The 17,048-nt window shown below is 43.9% G+C and overlaps 1 protein-coding gene across 3 annotated transcripts in view; it reads right to left on the bottom strand.

Annotated features, from left to right (window-relative positions):
* Window positions 1-17,048, bottom strand: part of si:ch211-1e14.1 (UPF0606 protein KIAA1549) — a 36,979-nt gene that overhangs the window by 673 nt on the left and 19,258 nt on the right. For 2 of the 3 annotated variants that reach the window (XM_047333423.1, XM_047333424.1), the window contains exons 8-21: window positions 16,910-16,969; window positions 16,656-16,801; window positions 13,465-13,642; window positions 12,460-12,647; window positions 9,524-9,759; window positions 8,641-8,777; window positions 6,855-7,060; window positions 6,141-6,370; window positions 5,910-6,039; window positions 5,485-5,808; window positions 4,010-4,062; window positions 3,081-3,229; window positions 2,598-2,752; window positions 1-2,413 (exon numbers count right to left, since the gene is read on the bottom strand). The exon at window positions 1-2,413 is cut by the window's left edge and continues 673 nt beyond it. In XM_047333423.1, the coding sequence (XP_047189379.1) occupies window positions 2,171-2,413; window positions 2,598-2,752; window positions 3,081-3,229; window positions 4,010-4,062; window positions 5,485-5,808; window positions 5,910-6,039; window positions 6,141-6,370; window positions 6,855-7,060; window positions 8,641-8,777; window positions 9,524-9,759; window positions 12,460-12,647; window positions 13,465-13,642; window positions 16,656-16,801; window positions 16,910-16,969 (2,435 nt within the window). In that variant the 3' untranslated portion in view covers window positions 1-2,170. The remainder of the gene's footprint in view (window positions 2,414-2,597; window positions 2,753-3,080; window positions 3,230-4,009; window positions 4,063-5,484; window positions 5,809-5,909; window positions 6,040-6,140; window positions 6,371-6,854; window positions 7,061-8,640; window positions 8,778-9,523; window positions 9,760-12,459; window positions 12,648-13,464; window positions 13,643-16,655; window positions 16,802-16,909; window positions 16,970-17,048) is intronic. The other variant, XM_035642989.2, reaches the window with a different exon arrangement.

Below are 17,048 nucleotides of genomic sequence, written 5' to 3'. Positions count from 1 at the left end.
GGGCCTGCCTTTTAAAATCACAAATTTTCTCTTTTTTTTCCCCCTTTTTTTCATGTCCCCAACCAAAATAAGAAAAAAAATGAAAATAACTAGAATGATTTCCAACCAGTACGATGACTACGAGACATTTAAGGTGAACATGAACACGAATCAATGTAAAATCCGAAAGACAATTAAAAAAAAGAGGCAACATGAACACGACCGGTTGAAGTAAAAACCATAAGTGACAATAAAATACAGTAAAACACTTTTTTCCTCCTTCCTGTGTTTTGTCGAATAGGCAAAGCAAACTTAAAATACTGCATGAAATATAGAGATTTCAGTCTAGTAGAGCTGCAACAGTTAATCGATTCATCGATTAGTAATCGACTACTAAATTAATCGGCAATAGTTTTATGATCGATTAATCGGTTCATGTAGTTCTTATTGAATAAAAGTCAAAATTCTCTGATTTCAGCTTCTTCAATGTGTATATTTTCTGATTTCTTTGCTCCTATGTGACAGCAAAGTAAATTTATTTGGTGCGTGGACCAAACAAAACATCATCTTGATGATTTGGGAAACACGATCGACATTTTTCACAATTTTATGACATTTTATGGACCAAACAACTAATTGATTAATCGAGGAAATAATGGACAGATTAATCGATTATGAAAATAATCGTTAGTTGCAGCCCTACAGTATAGAGTGAATACAGGATCGTGTTCTAACGGAAGGACTTTCCCTCATTAACCTTTTCTTTTTTTGTGATTTGTCCTTTAGCAATCTCCAAGACCTGAGCTGTACCAAGTAGTCTGCATACAGTGCATTAATTACAACCAAATACTGAGGACAAACAGTAACAACCGTACACAGTTGTCAAGTACATACTGGCGTTAATTATTTAATATTCGTAACACATCTAGCCGGCCTTTTTAAAATCTATGTTTGAAGATTTGTGTGTTTTCAAGGCCATTTTGTTCCCGTTCGTCTCGCTGTCCGTAAGCGACTGAACATAAATAAAAACAAGGTACAAGACAGGACTTTTAATATGATTAAATAATTATGTTCCGTCAAAAAATTATCAACTCAGAAAAAGCTCCTGTGCTACTGCGTAAGGTAAGGTAATAAGTAGTGTTTATGAGCGTTATTAGTCTCTGCTGATGCCCCCCCCCCTCCTCCTGTGATCTGAGCAGGCTCACCGGCTGTGAACTTTGACCTTACTGTATAGGCTCGTACAGTAGACCGGGTCTGGGATGAAACTACATCACGTTGTCAAGGCATGGCTCGGCTCATCATGGCAGAAAAACACGAAGTAGCACCTGAATGTTAGAAAATGGTTAAATACCTGTATAGTAGGTAAACTGACACACGAAACAGGATTTTTTTTTCTTCTTTTCATGAGGGTAGTATTTTGTTAAAGGGGCAGTAAGCGATTCTGGAGAAAGCTTGTTTCTCTCTTTGTTGTTGTTGTGATCCGACGCACTAACCACTAGGCAAAAACCGTGGAGTTGCAGCGCCACCTGCCAGCACGTCTCTTAAGGTGTCGACAAAAGATGTTTACAAAACTGCACTCAGCTGTAGTGGTGCGGTCCGCACCATTTTTTTTGTTTTGTTTTACAGAGCCCGGGCTGCGCCCGGATATTGTTTGGTCTCACACACAAAAGCGACAGCTAGTGGACGGTGAGGAAATATTCGCTGATTTTTACAAAACATGTTTTGCTTTAGTATTGCTTACTGCCCCTTTAAGTGAAGGCAGCATGGGAATGAAACCATGACAAAGAATACTGAGTCGGAAGAAATGCAGCAAAATCTCAAAAAGGAAAAAGGAAAAGAAAAAAGTCTGTCATGTGGATCATCAGTGGTCAGAAGTTGGCAGAATCACTGGCAGACGAGTCCAGGCAAGTCCAGACCAAGTCCTTTCAACACAAACCTTAAAGTCCAGCAAACAGAAAACTGCTCATATTGTTCATAACACTGTGTCTCGTTTGACTGCGTCCACCTGTGTCACATGTCCTGTCCTTCAGTGTTTCATGATGGCGAACTCTTACGCTCTTTCCTTCAGTTTAAGCAGGACCGTCTCTCTGCTGTACAACCCTCGGGGACTTCCATGGGAAGCATCGTCAGATCAGGCGAAGCAGGGCAGGCAGGGGTCAGTGGCATGACTGGTATAGAGGCCCCCGGGACTTCAGCTGTGGTAGCCGGGCATAGCTGCCTGTTTCTGGGAGAGACGCAGCAGCTCCTCCCTGATGGCCTTGATCAGGGAGGCGGAGGAGTGGTTAGGAGGAGACGTATCCAGTGGCGGCGGGGCGGACATGTAGCCCCCCACGGGGGGATCTAGGTGGGCGGGCGGCGGTGCCGAAGGATCCCTGATACCACTCCTGGGCATCTGGAAGATAGGGGAGGGTGAGTAGTCAGGACAGTCCATGAACTGACGGCAGTGAGGACGGGCAAAGACGAGGAAAGGGAGGAAGAGGAGAAGAAAAGGAAATGAGGAAAATGAAGACAGAACATCAAGTGGTAAAGAACTAAGATTTTCTACAGAACAACATGGCATTATTAAAAAACTAAACATAGAAAACGTTTCTCAACAGACACATTTTTGCTTCACTCACTGCGTCTTTTTCGGGCTCCGCTCTGGAGAAGTTGTCGTCATGGTAGTGGTTCCAGCCGAGGCCTCCATTCTGGCCCGGGGCGGCTCTGGCCCCCGCCGGGTAACCGTTCAACCGGCTGGACAGACCCACTTGTGTGAGATGATGGAACTGGGCGCCTACAATAAAAAAGCATCACATCAGGGCTACAGCACCTGACACTCAATCCTCTCTGTCTGTGCTTTGTATTGGTATTTCTATTGTTAGTCTGAGTCACGTGACGACAGCAGCATCCTTTAAGAATGTAAGACGAGGCTCTTTCAGTTTGACAAGTTTAGGGTGTGAAGGTGTGTGTCTGTGATAAGGAACATAAATGAGGTTATCAACCTTCAAGTGTTATTGCTTGAGATGTGTTTTTTTAATCCTGTTGCAAACTTGGAAAATGGTCGTAAGACATGTACACCGTGGGTTTGTCTGGGCACACATCCACACGATTTCCACTTGTACCTGTAGTTCCCCCAACTGGCCGCGGTCTCGCAGATGAGGGCAGCTCATCGGCGTACAGGCCCCTGCCAGAGTACAGGCTGTCTGGCTGGAACTGCTCACCGAGGCCTGCCGCGTCTCCTGGCGGCAGGTAGCTGGAGCCGAGGCCCTGCCTGGAACACAGAGATGTTCACTCGCGGTCACTTAACATGTGATTTCGTACAAAAAAAGCTAGAAGTATTTGTCTCATCCCCAGCGTCTAGACTAGACATCTGCGGACCAATAACACAACTTCATGGTAAAGTCGACTAATGAAATTGATATGGTAGACTTAGACGACAGTTTATATTGCGTATGTCACATGTAGTTGTGTTGGGGCTTTTGTGCCTTACAGTGCCTTCTACTGTACTTCTAACTTAAATTTGTCTTATGCAGTTTATATAGTTTTACAATTCACAACCACAAAGTACCCACTGTAGAATAATGTGTTTGACAGCTTCTGCTGATATTTCATTTCCACTGGGCTCAAATTTCCAGTGGCGATAAGTTGTTTGACCACAAATGCTTCCGTTAGGAAAAAGAATGGACTTCACGAGAAAGTAAAAAAGACGATCACACGTTTGGTGTCTGTGTTATGACACGAATGTGTGCACGCGCGTGTGCATGGAGGCGTTGGTCGTTTTTGGCCAGCCAGTTGAGAGACCACTGCATGGACCTAATCCATTAAACCCATAAAATAAAGATGACCTTCCTCTTCCATTATTCATGAAGCCAATGCACTTGACGCACCTAAAAAGGAAAATATTCCCCCACTGGTGAGGTGGCGGAAATCAGGCTGCTCTGATCAATAAGAAATCATTTTGGCGTTGGAAGAAGTGAAAGTGATAATAAGTGCATTCATTATCTATTAATCTATACACGAATCCTCAATTTTCCCAGACTGCTCCACTAACCTCGGTGTCAGGCCCTGGACTGACGGAGGGGACAGACTCAGCTCGGTGAACCTCTGGGGGAGGAAGGAAAGAACATTCATGACAGGCACCTGAAAACTGCTGTTTGTATTAGTTCTTGGATGGAATCTACTCACAAATAAACATATAAAAAAAAAACACAGGCCACAGCTTTGATGCTAAATCAAGATGTGGTAGAAACAAATATTGTGATTAATGCAAACACAGTTTGCAGGAGATGTTTATGTTTCCTATGAAAGCCAAGCAAAACGTCCTGTTTCTATTTAGAGAATAATTGGGCAGTGCGGCGCAATTCATATAGAGGATGGTGTTTGTTTTTAAAAGCATGGTTTTGTTGAATATCCTTCTTTCTTTTTTCCCTTTTGTTTTTACAGCCGACCCCCAACAGCATATTAAAGCAGTGAACCTGCAAAAGCAGAACCAGCAAATGGCTTTTCATGGCTCCGCAGCTCATTGTTAAGTCTCTCTCTTTATTTGCCACCTGGGGGAAAAACTCTGCAATTAAATTTTGAAATTTAAGAATGAGTTGAGCTATGGTCAACAGGATCATATATTAGTCGGCTACCATAAAACATAATATAACTATGGGACACATTGACAGTGTGTGTGGAATGCATGCTTGTTTTAAATGGTCATAATGCTGACAGCATATGTAATCCTCACTGCTAATCCAATCTGAGTGATGTAATTGGAAACGATCTTTACAGTTTCCAGTACAACTAACATAATGCCTTTTTTTAATCTCTTAACATTTCAAGAGCACTGAAAACTTGTATTAAACTTAATCTCAACTCCGCTCTTCAATTTGAATTTCAAAGCCACGGATAAGCTATACTTCGACTTTTGTCCGGTGACACAGTGCGTTATACAGGCACAGCATTGTCGTCTAAATATATAAGCTAAAGCAAATTCTACTGTGAAGACTGAGCTTGATGCAGAGGGACGTCGACGACTGTGCGTTTTGTGAAGGCCAGCCGACGATGACGGGAGCTAATGCTGATACATCATATGCAGAGTACATTACTGGAGAGCGTCTTAGGAGTTGTGGATAGCTGGTGGGGGTTGTAAGGTCGCAGCTCTATGGGGGGGTGGGGGAGACAGATGGACAAATACTTAACCGATTAGTTTGCTAAGAGGACGTGATTTAAACTTGAAGCGATCGGCTTCATGCTGCGGACGAACTGTGCAAACGTTGAGAAAAGAAGAATGGATAAGAGATAGTGAATGCACGGGGGGATTCCTGTTAGTCTGTCCCCAGATAAGTGAAACTGAACAGGATGCACGACAGAATACAGCTCTGGAGGAAGCTTAGATGCCAGGGAGAACCATTTGCTCCTGATACATGATTCATGCTCGGAGCACAAAAAAAGCAGGAGGATTTGGTGTTCGCCGAAAGGTTATAAAAAGGTTATAAAAAGGTTCCAGTACATTAAATCGCCAGGGGGTGGATTACTTACACTGGGGAAAGGGGCGAGAGGTGGGTAGTTGGGACCCCAGGCTCTGGGGCCCCGACCCGGAGGGCTGGAGCCGGGTGCGTTGATGCCGACCCCGGGGAGAGTGATCCCCGCCGTGCTGCCCTGAGAGGTGGGCGACACCAGGGCGAAGGCGTCGTCCAGCAGGGAGTGCATCTGCTGCCGCGCCTCCTCGATGGAGGGCTGAGGGGGCATGTAGGGGGGCGGGGGAGGGGCGTGGCCCGGAGGAGAGGAGGCGGGACCCAGGAAGACGTCGTCGGTGGGGGAGGGGCTCCCGTGAGGGGATACCGGGCCTTGGTCGGGGTCCGACTGCCATAAACACAAGCACATTCACGGGAAATTAGAGGGTGGGGGGGTCATACAGTTGATGCAAGATTGCACCCATGTCACGATGCTGCAGCAGGACTCACCACATAAGCCACGTTATTGACCCCCGGACACTTTCTGTACGCGGCCTCACTGTCGTCAGTGATCAGGTGGTCTTTGTCTCCGTTCAGCTGCTCCTTCATCCTCTGTTTGGGAGAGCGTCTCCCCCGGCCACTGAAGAACAAATGGAGAAATGTTAATTGCACAGCCACATATTTACACAGACTTTCTTTTCCGACACGATACCAAACAAGGACCTAAATATGACCCCTCACCTTTTCTTGGAGTCCATGAAGATGGAGGGCATCTGAACATCTGGATCCAGGATCTTATCAATCTGCATCTGTGCCTTATGATAGATGCGGTCCTGGTCCTTCGCGTCGCCGAGGTTGCCATTCACGTCGTCCATGGCGGGGAAGTCGTAGTGGCCCTTCCTCTTGGCTCGCAGTCGTATCTTGTTACGGTGGTGCTCAATCTCTGACTTGTGCCTCAGGGCTACCTGGATCTGAGGAGGAAAGGACAATCAATAGAAAATATGAACACTGAGTTTAGACCTGCTGTAGATGAGTTAACACAACTAGGATATTGCTAAATGTCTATTTTAACTAGAAAATTATCTTCCAAATGACTTGCCCCAATCTTTTTTTATTACATTTTCTTAAAGTAATTGAAGTCTTTGATTCCTCTCGACTTGAGCCAGTTTGGCTCAAATGTCCTAATTTTCTATCTGTAATAAAGAAGAAAGTCTGGCGGCTGAGGACACCGTTGCCAGTGCAGATGTTTTTTTGGACCCTGGAAAAAAACAGATGTTCGTGCATGTGTTTTTACTCTCAATGAACAAGTAATCACCTATTTAATCCTAACCCTTGTGGTTGCACAAGTGTGAAGATTTTTCCAGAACAATTGTTTTAAATCACAGCAAAGTCAGGCTAATCATCTCATAAAATACCTGCAAAAAGTTTATATTTTCGGAAGAACAGTTTTTTAACCTCTTTGTTAATTTGATTGGCGTCTGACAGTTTGCCATTGATGGGTGGGCTGTGCAGCGGCGGGACCGGTATGGGCTGCATGGCAATAAGCTGGACTTTGTTGGGGAGCCTCCGGCTTGCCTCCGCGGCGCGGGACATCCGGTCGACGTGTTCAAAGATGGAGGCCGACGACAGCTGTTCGTTCGGACCATTCATCGGTGGAGGACCTGAGGAAGGGTAAAAACAAGGAGGGAAAACAGGAGGTCATCATAACTAGGTCAGCAGCAGCACAGCGTAGTTGTTAAGAGTCCAAACGCTGACGTTAAGTTAAATAAGGTGTCTAAGCGCTGGCCACTACTGTGCGAGGATTTCAAGGAAACATTTAAAGGACACGGAGGTTATGTGATTGGTTTGGTTTGTCTGTTTGTTAGCAGGATAACTCAAAAAGTTACTAAAAAAATGAATCAAAGATAGGACTTGGGCATGGTAATAGTATATATTATAATAAAAAATGATTATATACACATATATATATGTATATAATAATATTTTTGAAGGATTCTTCATCATTGTGAGATAGATCAAAACCATGCAGCCATTGCGGAGGTCTGCATTCTCTTCCATGCTCTTGTATTTTTTGTTTTTTCTCTCGAATGACTTATTAATTAAATGTGGAGTAAATGTTTCCAGCGGCGGCATGAAATGGACACAGATTTTTACTTCAGAGTACTAAAGTTTGTTTCAAACAACGGGCTTTGCCTTTGTTTGTTTTCTTCACTGTGAGCGACAGCTCAGGAGACACGGTGATGGATGGTGAGAAGAGGCTGAACACAAAGCTACCACGGAAACAAAACACACAGACACAGCTGCTGGGGGGGGTCGAGCCTGAGGTCTAAAGAGACACAGACGGAGAGAAGACAAACTCTTACCAATTCTATTCTTGCCTGTGAACCACAACAGAGAGGAAAGACAGCTTTATTGAGGCGAAGGACATCAAACGGAAGCACATACGATAGAATTTTTTAACTTTAAGTTCAAAATAGAACAAAGATAAGAGTAAAGGAGAGACGCATGGAGAGAAGCAAAGGCAAGTGAGTCATTCAGAGAGATAATTTTCCACAGCCGATAAAAGCTTCTCCTCTAGCCTCAAAGAAAATGAGCTGCTCCTGATGAACAGAAAACGCAGGAAAGGGAAAGACAGTTCATTACATAATAGCGAGTGTGTGTGAGTGTGTGTGTGTGTGTGTGTGTGTGTGCCTCGTATGCAATCTACTTATAAACATTGTGGTAGAGTGTATACAGTGTCTGGGCTTGTGATTTATCATTAAGAAAACAGAGCTCATTCCTCTGCGGTGTGAGTCAGGGCTGCAGTCTCTCTGTGCCTGACTGCGTCTGTCTGGCTCCGGCTCGGAGTCTGAGTGGCAGCGCAGGCTTGAATCTATCAACAAGCTGTCAGAGGTTCTCCAGCTCTCAATCTCCCTCCCACTCACCGCTCCACTCCTCTCTTCCTCTCTGGACTTCTGACCAGTTGTTTCTTTTTACTTTCACTGTTTTCCCTCTGAGGTCTTTATAGTCACTGCCTGGGGGTGACGCTGCACTTTTCCTCTGTGTTTCTCTCCTTTGTCTTGCTCTCAGTCTGAACCTCTTGTCAATCGAAGTGTGCCGGCTTGAGTCGCTCTCTCTTTATCTCCTTTATATCTGCCCAATCGCTTCAGCTTCCACCTCCTCCCACTCCCCCCACTCATAATCACTCCCTGTGTGTTTTGGAGGAGGAGTGATGTTGTTGAGCGTTGCCAAGGCCACTTGCCATTTAAAACATTGATGGGGAGCTTGCGGGTCTGCTTGCTGTCGCTGGGCGTGGCATGGGCTCTCTGGTTCTCCTCGGTTGCTTCCCGCTCGCTGGAATGGTCACTTACCACCGAGTCACCGTCTGATGGTGAGATTCTACCAGGAAAAAAACCCCACACATACACACACTTACATGAATAATAGAAACTCAAGGACACACTGACATGCTGAAATGCCATGCATAATCGAAAATTGTGTTTTTCCAGGTGAGCAAAACCTGGGGGACGGGGTCTTCTAAGAAATGATAATAACATTTGAGTTTCATTGAAATGAATGGAAAATATTTTTTACTAGTTAAATTATTAATTCAAAAGTAATTTGTCCTGGCTGATAATAAAGTAAAGAAAAACAGTCCAAAAAAGTCATAATGGGACAAAAAATTAATAAAAACATTGAGCAGCAACTGCTGCAAAATGGCTTTGTATGAAATACTGACCATTAACCATTGCAGTGTACTGGGAGGTAATGGCAGTAATGCACATATTCAGAAATAGTGTGGACATTACATACACCAGGTTTAACTTTTAAAACCAACGCTACAGTTAAAATCTGCAAACAATAAAAAACGTACACCAACTTAAAACACTGGAAACCATACAGACAGTCTGCAAGATCCCTCACTGTCGAATGCATCAATTATTGAAAAGAGGATCTGTCAGAGGCTTTTAGTCTGGTTGAGTGATTGTTCCATCTGAGGTGAGTGGAAAATATCTACATCTTAATATCTGTACAGGATTGTGAAATAAAACCAAAACACATCACAGCATGGTCAGCATGTAACCTATGACAGAACCTATATGACCTGATGTGATGTAATGTTTCCATTTCTCAGCAGCACTGACCTTTCTCGCCGTCTTCCGCTGCGGGACGCCTTGGTGGAGGAGGCGGAGTGTCTGGACATGGGCGTGGGGATCTCCCCGTTCTCGGACGGACTGAGGCCGTCTTTGAGGGACAGGGGGAGGGACCCCGGGCCAGGCCCCAACGGGCCGGGCTCCTGGATCACCATGACATCGTCCTTACTCTGCTGGCCAAGGTGCAGCTTGGCAAAGTCAAAGCCTTTCACACTGGGAGCCTGCAACTGCAAGAAAAAAGGGGAAAGATAAAATAAACGTTGCCGAAATCTGAAATTCTCACGAGACTACGAATCGCTAGTGAGCGTAGTAGACAGCCAGATAGACGTAGAGACAAGTTTTGGGGGTTCATAATTAGGCTGAATGACGCAGACAGACGGACATTAATGATTAAGAGAAAGAGGGACAGGGATGAGAGGGAAACATTGAGCTGTTGGGGGATGGAGGCGGCTGGCGATGGAAGCAGCGAGACTTTTTGAGTGTAAAGCCCTCAGGACTTTCCAACAGCAAGAGTAAACAGAGGACATCAGATCTCAGTATGTGTGTGCGCTCTGGTCCTATGACGTTTTAATGCAGCTACAAGAGAAGAGAGACAAAGATGTGTCCCTTTTAATTTTCTGAGTTGTACGAACTCGGATATGTGTGCGGATTTAGAAGAGGCTTGTTGGTGTGAAAGTGCTTAAAAACGGTGAAGAGTCTGTGTCGTGACGGGGAAACCTGCGGCCGACAGAAGCAAGCAGCTTGCGACACTTTACATCCACTTATTATTGATTAGTCTGGTCCAATTAGTAAATCGGGGAATCACAATATGAGATCTACAAACAGACTAAAGTCCACAGTGAAATCCGCCTTTATGTTTAATACCACATTTTTTCTCCATCTGGTTGTAATAATCGGGGGAGAGCAGGGTCTTTATGTCCACTAATGCAAACAAGCGCTATGGTCTCTATGGCTACAACAAGTTATACCTCCTCCTTGTGTCTCCTTCCTCTAGACCACACTTTCACTTTCTCGTCTCTCCTCATCCCCCCTGAACTCTTCAGCCCTCCGCTCTCTTGTTTTCTTTGCTCTTCTGCTTTAATTCCTTTCTCTTTAATTTTCTCCTTTTCCTCATCTTTGTCATCATCTTCTTCCTTTTCCTCCTCCTCGTCTTCTTCCTCCTCCTCCTCTTCTTCTTCGTCTTCCTCCTCTTCTTCTTCTTCTTCTTCACTGCTCATGTTCTTTTTGCTCTTGGAGAGAGCTTCTGGTCTCTAAGCAGAAGCAATGGTGGATAGTGTAAAAACTGCAGACTTTATTTATTTTTTTAAACTGTGTGAAATCATAATAATAATTAGAAGTAAACAAACACACAAGCTACATCTCCACTACATCTCCTACAAAACCACCAGACACTGCTCTGTACCTTCCCCCTTTTAACCTCCTTCTCTTCCTCCTCCTCCTCCTCCTCCTCCTCCTCCTCTTCTTCTTCCTCCTCATACTCCCCCTCCTCTTCGTCACTAAACTCAATATTCTTTTTAGCCGGAGGGAGCGTGTGGTGAAGGGAGGTCCTTGACTCTCTGGATGACTTGGTGGACTGAGAGAAGAGGGGTGGTGTTAAGTGACAGATGATTGTGTTAAGCAGAGAGAAAGGGGGGCAGGCTAAAGTGATTCTGCACATTAGATTCATTGCATTAACCCGACGCAGCGAAGGGATTAAATCACAGCTCAGTGTAAACCAAAGAAATGCACATGGAGGGGAAATGAAAGATAGACACAGACGGAAAGATCAGCCAGTAGGTCTGGCAGAACGAAGAAAAGAACACATACAGGCCCCACAAAAAAAGAAAAATCTATTCTCGAATTGGATCAGAGTTGTTTTCTTTGTGTGAGAAACATCTGGGTTAATGATGAAGGTGTCCCTGGAAACTGAGAGAGAGAGAGAGAGAGAGAGAGAGAGAGAGAGAGAGAGAGAGAGAGAGAGAGAGAGAGAGAGAGCGCAGCATGTGTGTGCTGCTCAGACACAGACCCAGTTAGTGCTGCACCAAGGAGAATACAGATGCAGGTGCTGCAACACCTGCTGTGCATGTGTCATACACACCTCCTTCAAGTTAATGTCACTATCCAAAATAAAAGCCGTTGCGTCACACATGATGAACTTTAGGCTGGAAAACATTTTTCGAAACATCCCTCGGAGGACACGTAAAATGTTTTTTAATAAAAAAAATTAAAGAGCACCACAAGACCGTCTCACGAACTTGCAGCATCGCTCGACTTCTAATCTCGCTCATGTCCTTTAATAAATCTCTTTAGTGGGATCATTAAAGTTTCACAAATCTTATCTAAAAGGAGGAAATGATGAAGACTGAAGTCCAGATTCTGTGCAGTCCTACAGCACATCCGTGGCAACGATGGACTTACCCGATTAATTAGCAGCTTCGTGTGAATTTAAAATGTGATCTCAGCTTTCTGGCTTCCCAGATGAGCTGCCTTAAACATCTTACTATGCAGAACATAGTAATGTCTGGCAAATGGGTTCAGGCAGTGAAATAAAAAAACCCGAGAATAATATATCATATGTGCACCACAGCTGATTATATACTGTAGTATAGAAGAAATGGTGAGTTCTAATCCTTCTTGCATTTAGGTATAAAGTTTGTTTGTGACAATTCTCATTTCGAGGGCAACTTGACCGGTCGTAGATATTTAATATGATCCTCTTGGACGAGAGGTGACATGTCTTCAACTGTTTCAGTTGCCCTTGAGTCAACCCTTCTTTGGAAACTCAACACTGGGGCAAGAATAATCTATAACAGATAATTAAATTAAGACAACAAGCATTGTTGATATTACAATGGTGACCATAGTGGCAATTCCTACCATTTTAAATATTTCAAATTGATATTTAAACAGGGATATCATGATCGTGTACAACGCCGACGGGACTCTACCTTCTGTCTCTGCTGCTGGATGGAGGTCATGGCGTCCGGCTGGAATTCCAGCTTGTCCGTGCGACACAGTTTCCAGTACAGGATCGAGATGATGACGATGACGACGAGGAGGGGGATCACCACCCCGACGACGATCCATATATTGGTGTTCTCAGTGTCGGAGGGCGAAGATGTCACTTTCTCTACAGCTGAGAGATAAGGGAAAGTGACAGAGTTTTTTAAGTTGGTGGTGCTTATCTGCGATTGTGTGTGTCGCCTCATTCGTGTACAAAAAAGAAGAAGCTTTTATTCCCTTATGACAATTAACAAACACTTTACGGACGCCGCGCCAAACACGCAGTGTTTTTTGGAGTGCTGGCTTTCGCCTCGCTGTTCAATCTTCAATGCAAGACCTCCTTTAGTTTTAATTAACACTCATTTCATCCCCTGGGAAAGAACCGTTAGAGAACAGCGTCGGCACTAGAAAAGGAGACTTCCTCTTGAGGTGCTCTCATTAGGCCTTCATCCCTTGTTTAGATTCCTAATGAGGGGGACAGGCTTTTGGTACAGTTTGTACAAGGGGAGGTAATTAGCTCAAATATTACTATAAACATAAGGAACACATACAGCCCACAGGTTTGCTTTAATCCTATTTTTTTGAATTTATTATGAACTAGTGAACATTCAGCTTTACTCAGTACGTGTAGCCTTGAAAATTTACTTTGAACTGCAACACACACAATTAAAAAGTAAAATAGTCCGTAAAGTGCAGCACAATAAATATACAATAATTATTCACACTGCATAGGAAAGTGCATTATCATCAGTTTTTATAGCCTTATTTCAACTCCATGCCAGCACTCAAGTAAATGGCAGTGACTCAGAGTCTTGCCCTAAGACACTGCAGCAACGTGGATGCACACAGACAAGTTTGTCCATGTCGAAGACCTTCTTCTAAATCACACCGCCCCATTTGGCTGCCCTTGAATGTCAGTTATCTACTGAGGAAAGAGATACAGTACTCACGCAGTGCCAGGATACCCTGGACACGATATCCCAAGACAATGGCGGCCCTTTGAACGTCCAGGCCATTGAGCAGGTTGGCTGCTTGGACCGCAGGCAGCCGCTGACCACTGGGACCCTCCACGAAATACACTATCTCCAGGGGGTGGTCATCGCCCATGAGCCGGCTCGCACTCACAACCTTGAAGGAGTTGAAAACAAGGAAAGAAGGACAATTTAATAACAAAATAATATGGTAGAGTAAGTATGCACATTTTATTTTTTTTTCCAAATCAGATTTCTTATTACCTATAAACACATGGACATGTAGAAAATAACATGTCTATAATCAGAGCAACATAAATCCATCTGAGTATTCTTTCATTCCAAGTCCTGAAGAAATTGGTCTTGAGCTACTGGAGGTTTTGAATCACAGAAATTGGTTTTCTCATAAAAATTCAAGAACCTTGAATCTAGCAATTGGTGAGGCCACGGGGGGATTTTAAACAGCATCCATAGACTTTTAAGCAATGTGTTTGGGGCAATTGGAAGGGTGGAATATTAAGGCAACATTTCTTTTTACACAGAAAAAAAAATGTCTAGTATGAGGAAAGGATGTCAGGTCCTATTCCCTGGTTGCTATTGAGTCGCACAGAAAAACCAACAGGCGTAACGAGGACTACGAAATGCTGCCTGTCCACAACTCTCTTTTAAACGGTTGGCAGACATCGTGGCATCTTATGTCATTCTTCCAAATATAAACATGTCCAGATGTAGGAAAAAGGCTGAAGGACCTCTTCCTTCTTCCCGTTGTTCAGGGACCCAAACTTAAAAAAACTTCACACTTCCCTGAGTTCTACTAATCATCTTTTCCTCTTTCCGTTCACATTTGTTTCCAACTTTGAGAAGACAAACACGATGAGGTTCAGACTAGTATGATCTTCGACTCAAAGTCCATCAAAATTTAAATCTGTTGCGCAACTTGCTTTAATTTGGATGCTCCCATTTGTTGTCGTAACGTGAACATTTCCTCGCTGCTAGGCTTGTGGAAAATAGACATGACATCGCTCAAACAACTGAGAACGAAAAAGCGCTTCCAAAAATGAACATGTGGCCCTGCCCCTGCTGCATTACAAATTGATAGGCAAATGAAGGTTCCTAATGAGCAAAGAGTCAGGATTTCAGAGATGAAAATGACTTTTTAATGGCGAGTATGGCACCTAATTTTCTATGGAATCTAGTGACATTAATCATTTCCTTTTTTTTGACTGCAGACACTAAAATTAGGGCACCAAACTATTTGGACTGAAACTTTCCATACAAGCCCCTGATGAATCCCAGTCAAACTACATACATTCAAAGATTCTCTACTGGATTTGACACTTGCACACTTACATTTGACACTTTCTTGTACACTTTAATTTACTTGTAAAGTGCAGTAAAAAAAAAGGTACAAGCATTGACAACACACACACACACACACACACACACACACACACACACACACACACACACACTCAGAGAAAGAGAGATGTATTAGAGAATTAGTATTGGACTACATGGAGAAATATTTTAACAATGAATACACGTGTGTGTGTGTGTGTGTGTGTGTGTGTGTTGTCAATGCTTGTACCTTTTTTACACACGTGTATTCATTGTTAAAATATTTCTCCATGTAGTCCAATACTAATTCTCTAATACATCTCTCTTTCTCTGAGTGTGTGTGTGTGTGTGTGTGTGTGTGTGTGTGTTTGTGCGCGCAGCCCTGAGGCAAAGCACAGCCTGCTGTCTGCATTACTGGAAAGAGTAAAAGCGCAGGTCATGCCTGGCCTGGCACAGAAAAGCGGCTGGGCGGACTCCCTCAGCCAGGGTCTAATCCAGTCCATGCATGGTTATTAGAGTGGAAAGACCGGCAGTGTGAATGTGTGTGTTACTGCATGACCCCAATTCAACCTCCTCTTTTATCTGTCTGGGCCGACTCATAAGGTATTCTCCTAGGTGACAACACTACACTGATACTTTGTGTGTGTGTGTGTGTGTGTGTGTGTGTGTGTAAGGGAGCCGGACAAAGGACTCACCTCACTCTCATTATGTCCAACAGACACTCAAAGAGACATACAGTATATTCATGTCTTTTACGTGTAAAATAAAAACCTCAAAACCAGTCTTCCTTAATGACAGTGTCCTATTACAGCTGGAGGGAATAAGGCTTCTACATTTAACACATATAGTCATATTTGGGACTGTGAAAAATACCATTTTTAAAATGTAGAATTGTCCTCGGAGCCTAAAATTAGAGATCTAATCTAAGCACAGACACTGAAGGTTTACAACAAATGCTTCTTTAGAGATGCAGGAGGCAGAAAGGTCAGAAACAGTGAGGCTGCAACTCACCCGAGGATGATATTTATCACTCTGACAGCCCCCTTGTTTGAAGACCACCAAATGCACTCTGACTTCATAATGTTGGATCAGTTATGCATCTCTTGTCTCTCATAACACGTCTCTTTAATCCAAGTGTTTTGCTCACCACGCTTTCACTGATTTTTTCAATCTTTTACCAACTGTGCGTCTCCATCTCTCCCTCCATAATGCTTACCCTCAGACACACACACAAACTCTTAATCATCCCAACAGCGGAAAAAAGACAGAGTAGGGGAAATTAATAAGTGATCTGCTCTCAGCAGCTCTGAGGCTCACAGGAGCCATCAAGTAACAGGGCCAGAGAAACGAGGAAGAGGAGAAAGAACAAGGACTCATGAGGTTGTCGTCGTCGTCGTTGGAGTGGCTGGCCCCTGGGCTGAATGGGATGGTGTTGCCATGGTGACGGAGCCACCATTCTGTCCCCTTAAGAGATGAGCCGAGCAGGTGCGGAGCGAGCCCCACAAAAGCTAGAGCCTGATTAGTAAAGCAGCGCGGCTTTCGGTTGGTTACAAACGCCACGATGCTCACATAATGAGCCCTCAGTGCTCGGGCAGCGTGGTTAGAGGGAGAGAGCTTGCATCAGGAATCAATGATATAAATGGTACAAGGAAGGAAGATTTTTCAAGATTTAGCGAGTAATCCATTTACAAACCTCCATTTAAAAGTAATTCAACAAATAAATCTATTGTATGCTGTTTCCAGAGAAATATGTTGTAAGTTAGTCTTAAAAAAAAATAATAAAAACACTGCTATGAATTTAAAGTCTATTATGAAGTCTTAGAGGTATGTACCTGCACGCTGCTGTTGCCTATGGCGGTGGCTCTCTTAACACGTCTGACAAGTCCCATAGCCTCCCCAAGTAACATGGCCACCCGACGCTCCATGTTGGCCTGGAAAGTCCTCTCTCCCGCTTTCTGGTCGAGCACACCAAGGAGCACTGTGAACACAGACAACAGAAATATGATACAGGGTAAAAACAAAAAAAACCAAAAGTAGTTGTAACAGCAATTCAGCATAATACGGTAAGAACTAAAATCCATCATACCTGTTCTAACCCAGGAGGCGCGAAGCAACTGGCTGGTGTTCAACTCGGGATAATGGAATGCTGTTGGGGAAAAGGTTTATGTAGAGTAACGTAAAAGCAATTGGCGAAAATAAATATACATTACCACAGTACGACCCTG

Source organism: Scophthalmus maximus, chromosome 7 (assembly GCF_022379125.1).
Source record: "Scophthalmus maximus strain ysfricsl-2021 chromosome 7, ASM2237912v1, whole genome shotgun sequence".
Lineage (NCBI taxonomy): Eukaryota > Metazoa > Chordata > Actinopteri > Pleuronectiformes > Scophthalmidae > Scophthalmus > Scophthalmus maximus.
Note: the sequence above shows the minus strand (reverse complement) of the source record. Positions and strands in the feature narration are given on the sequence as shown.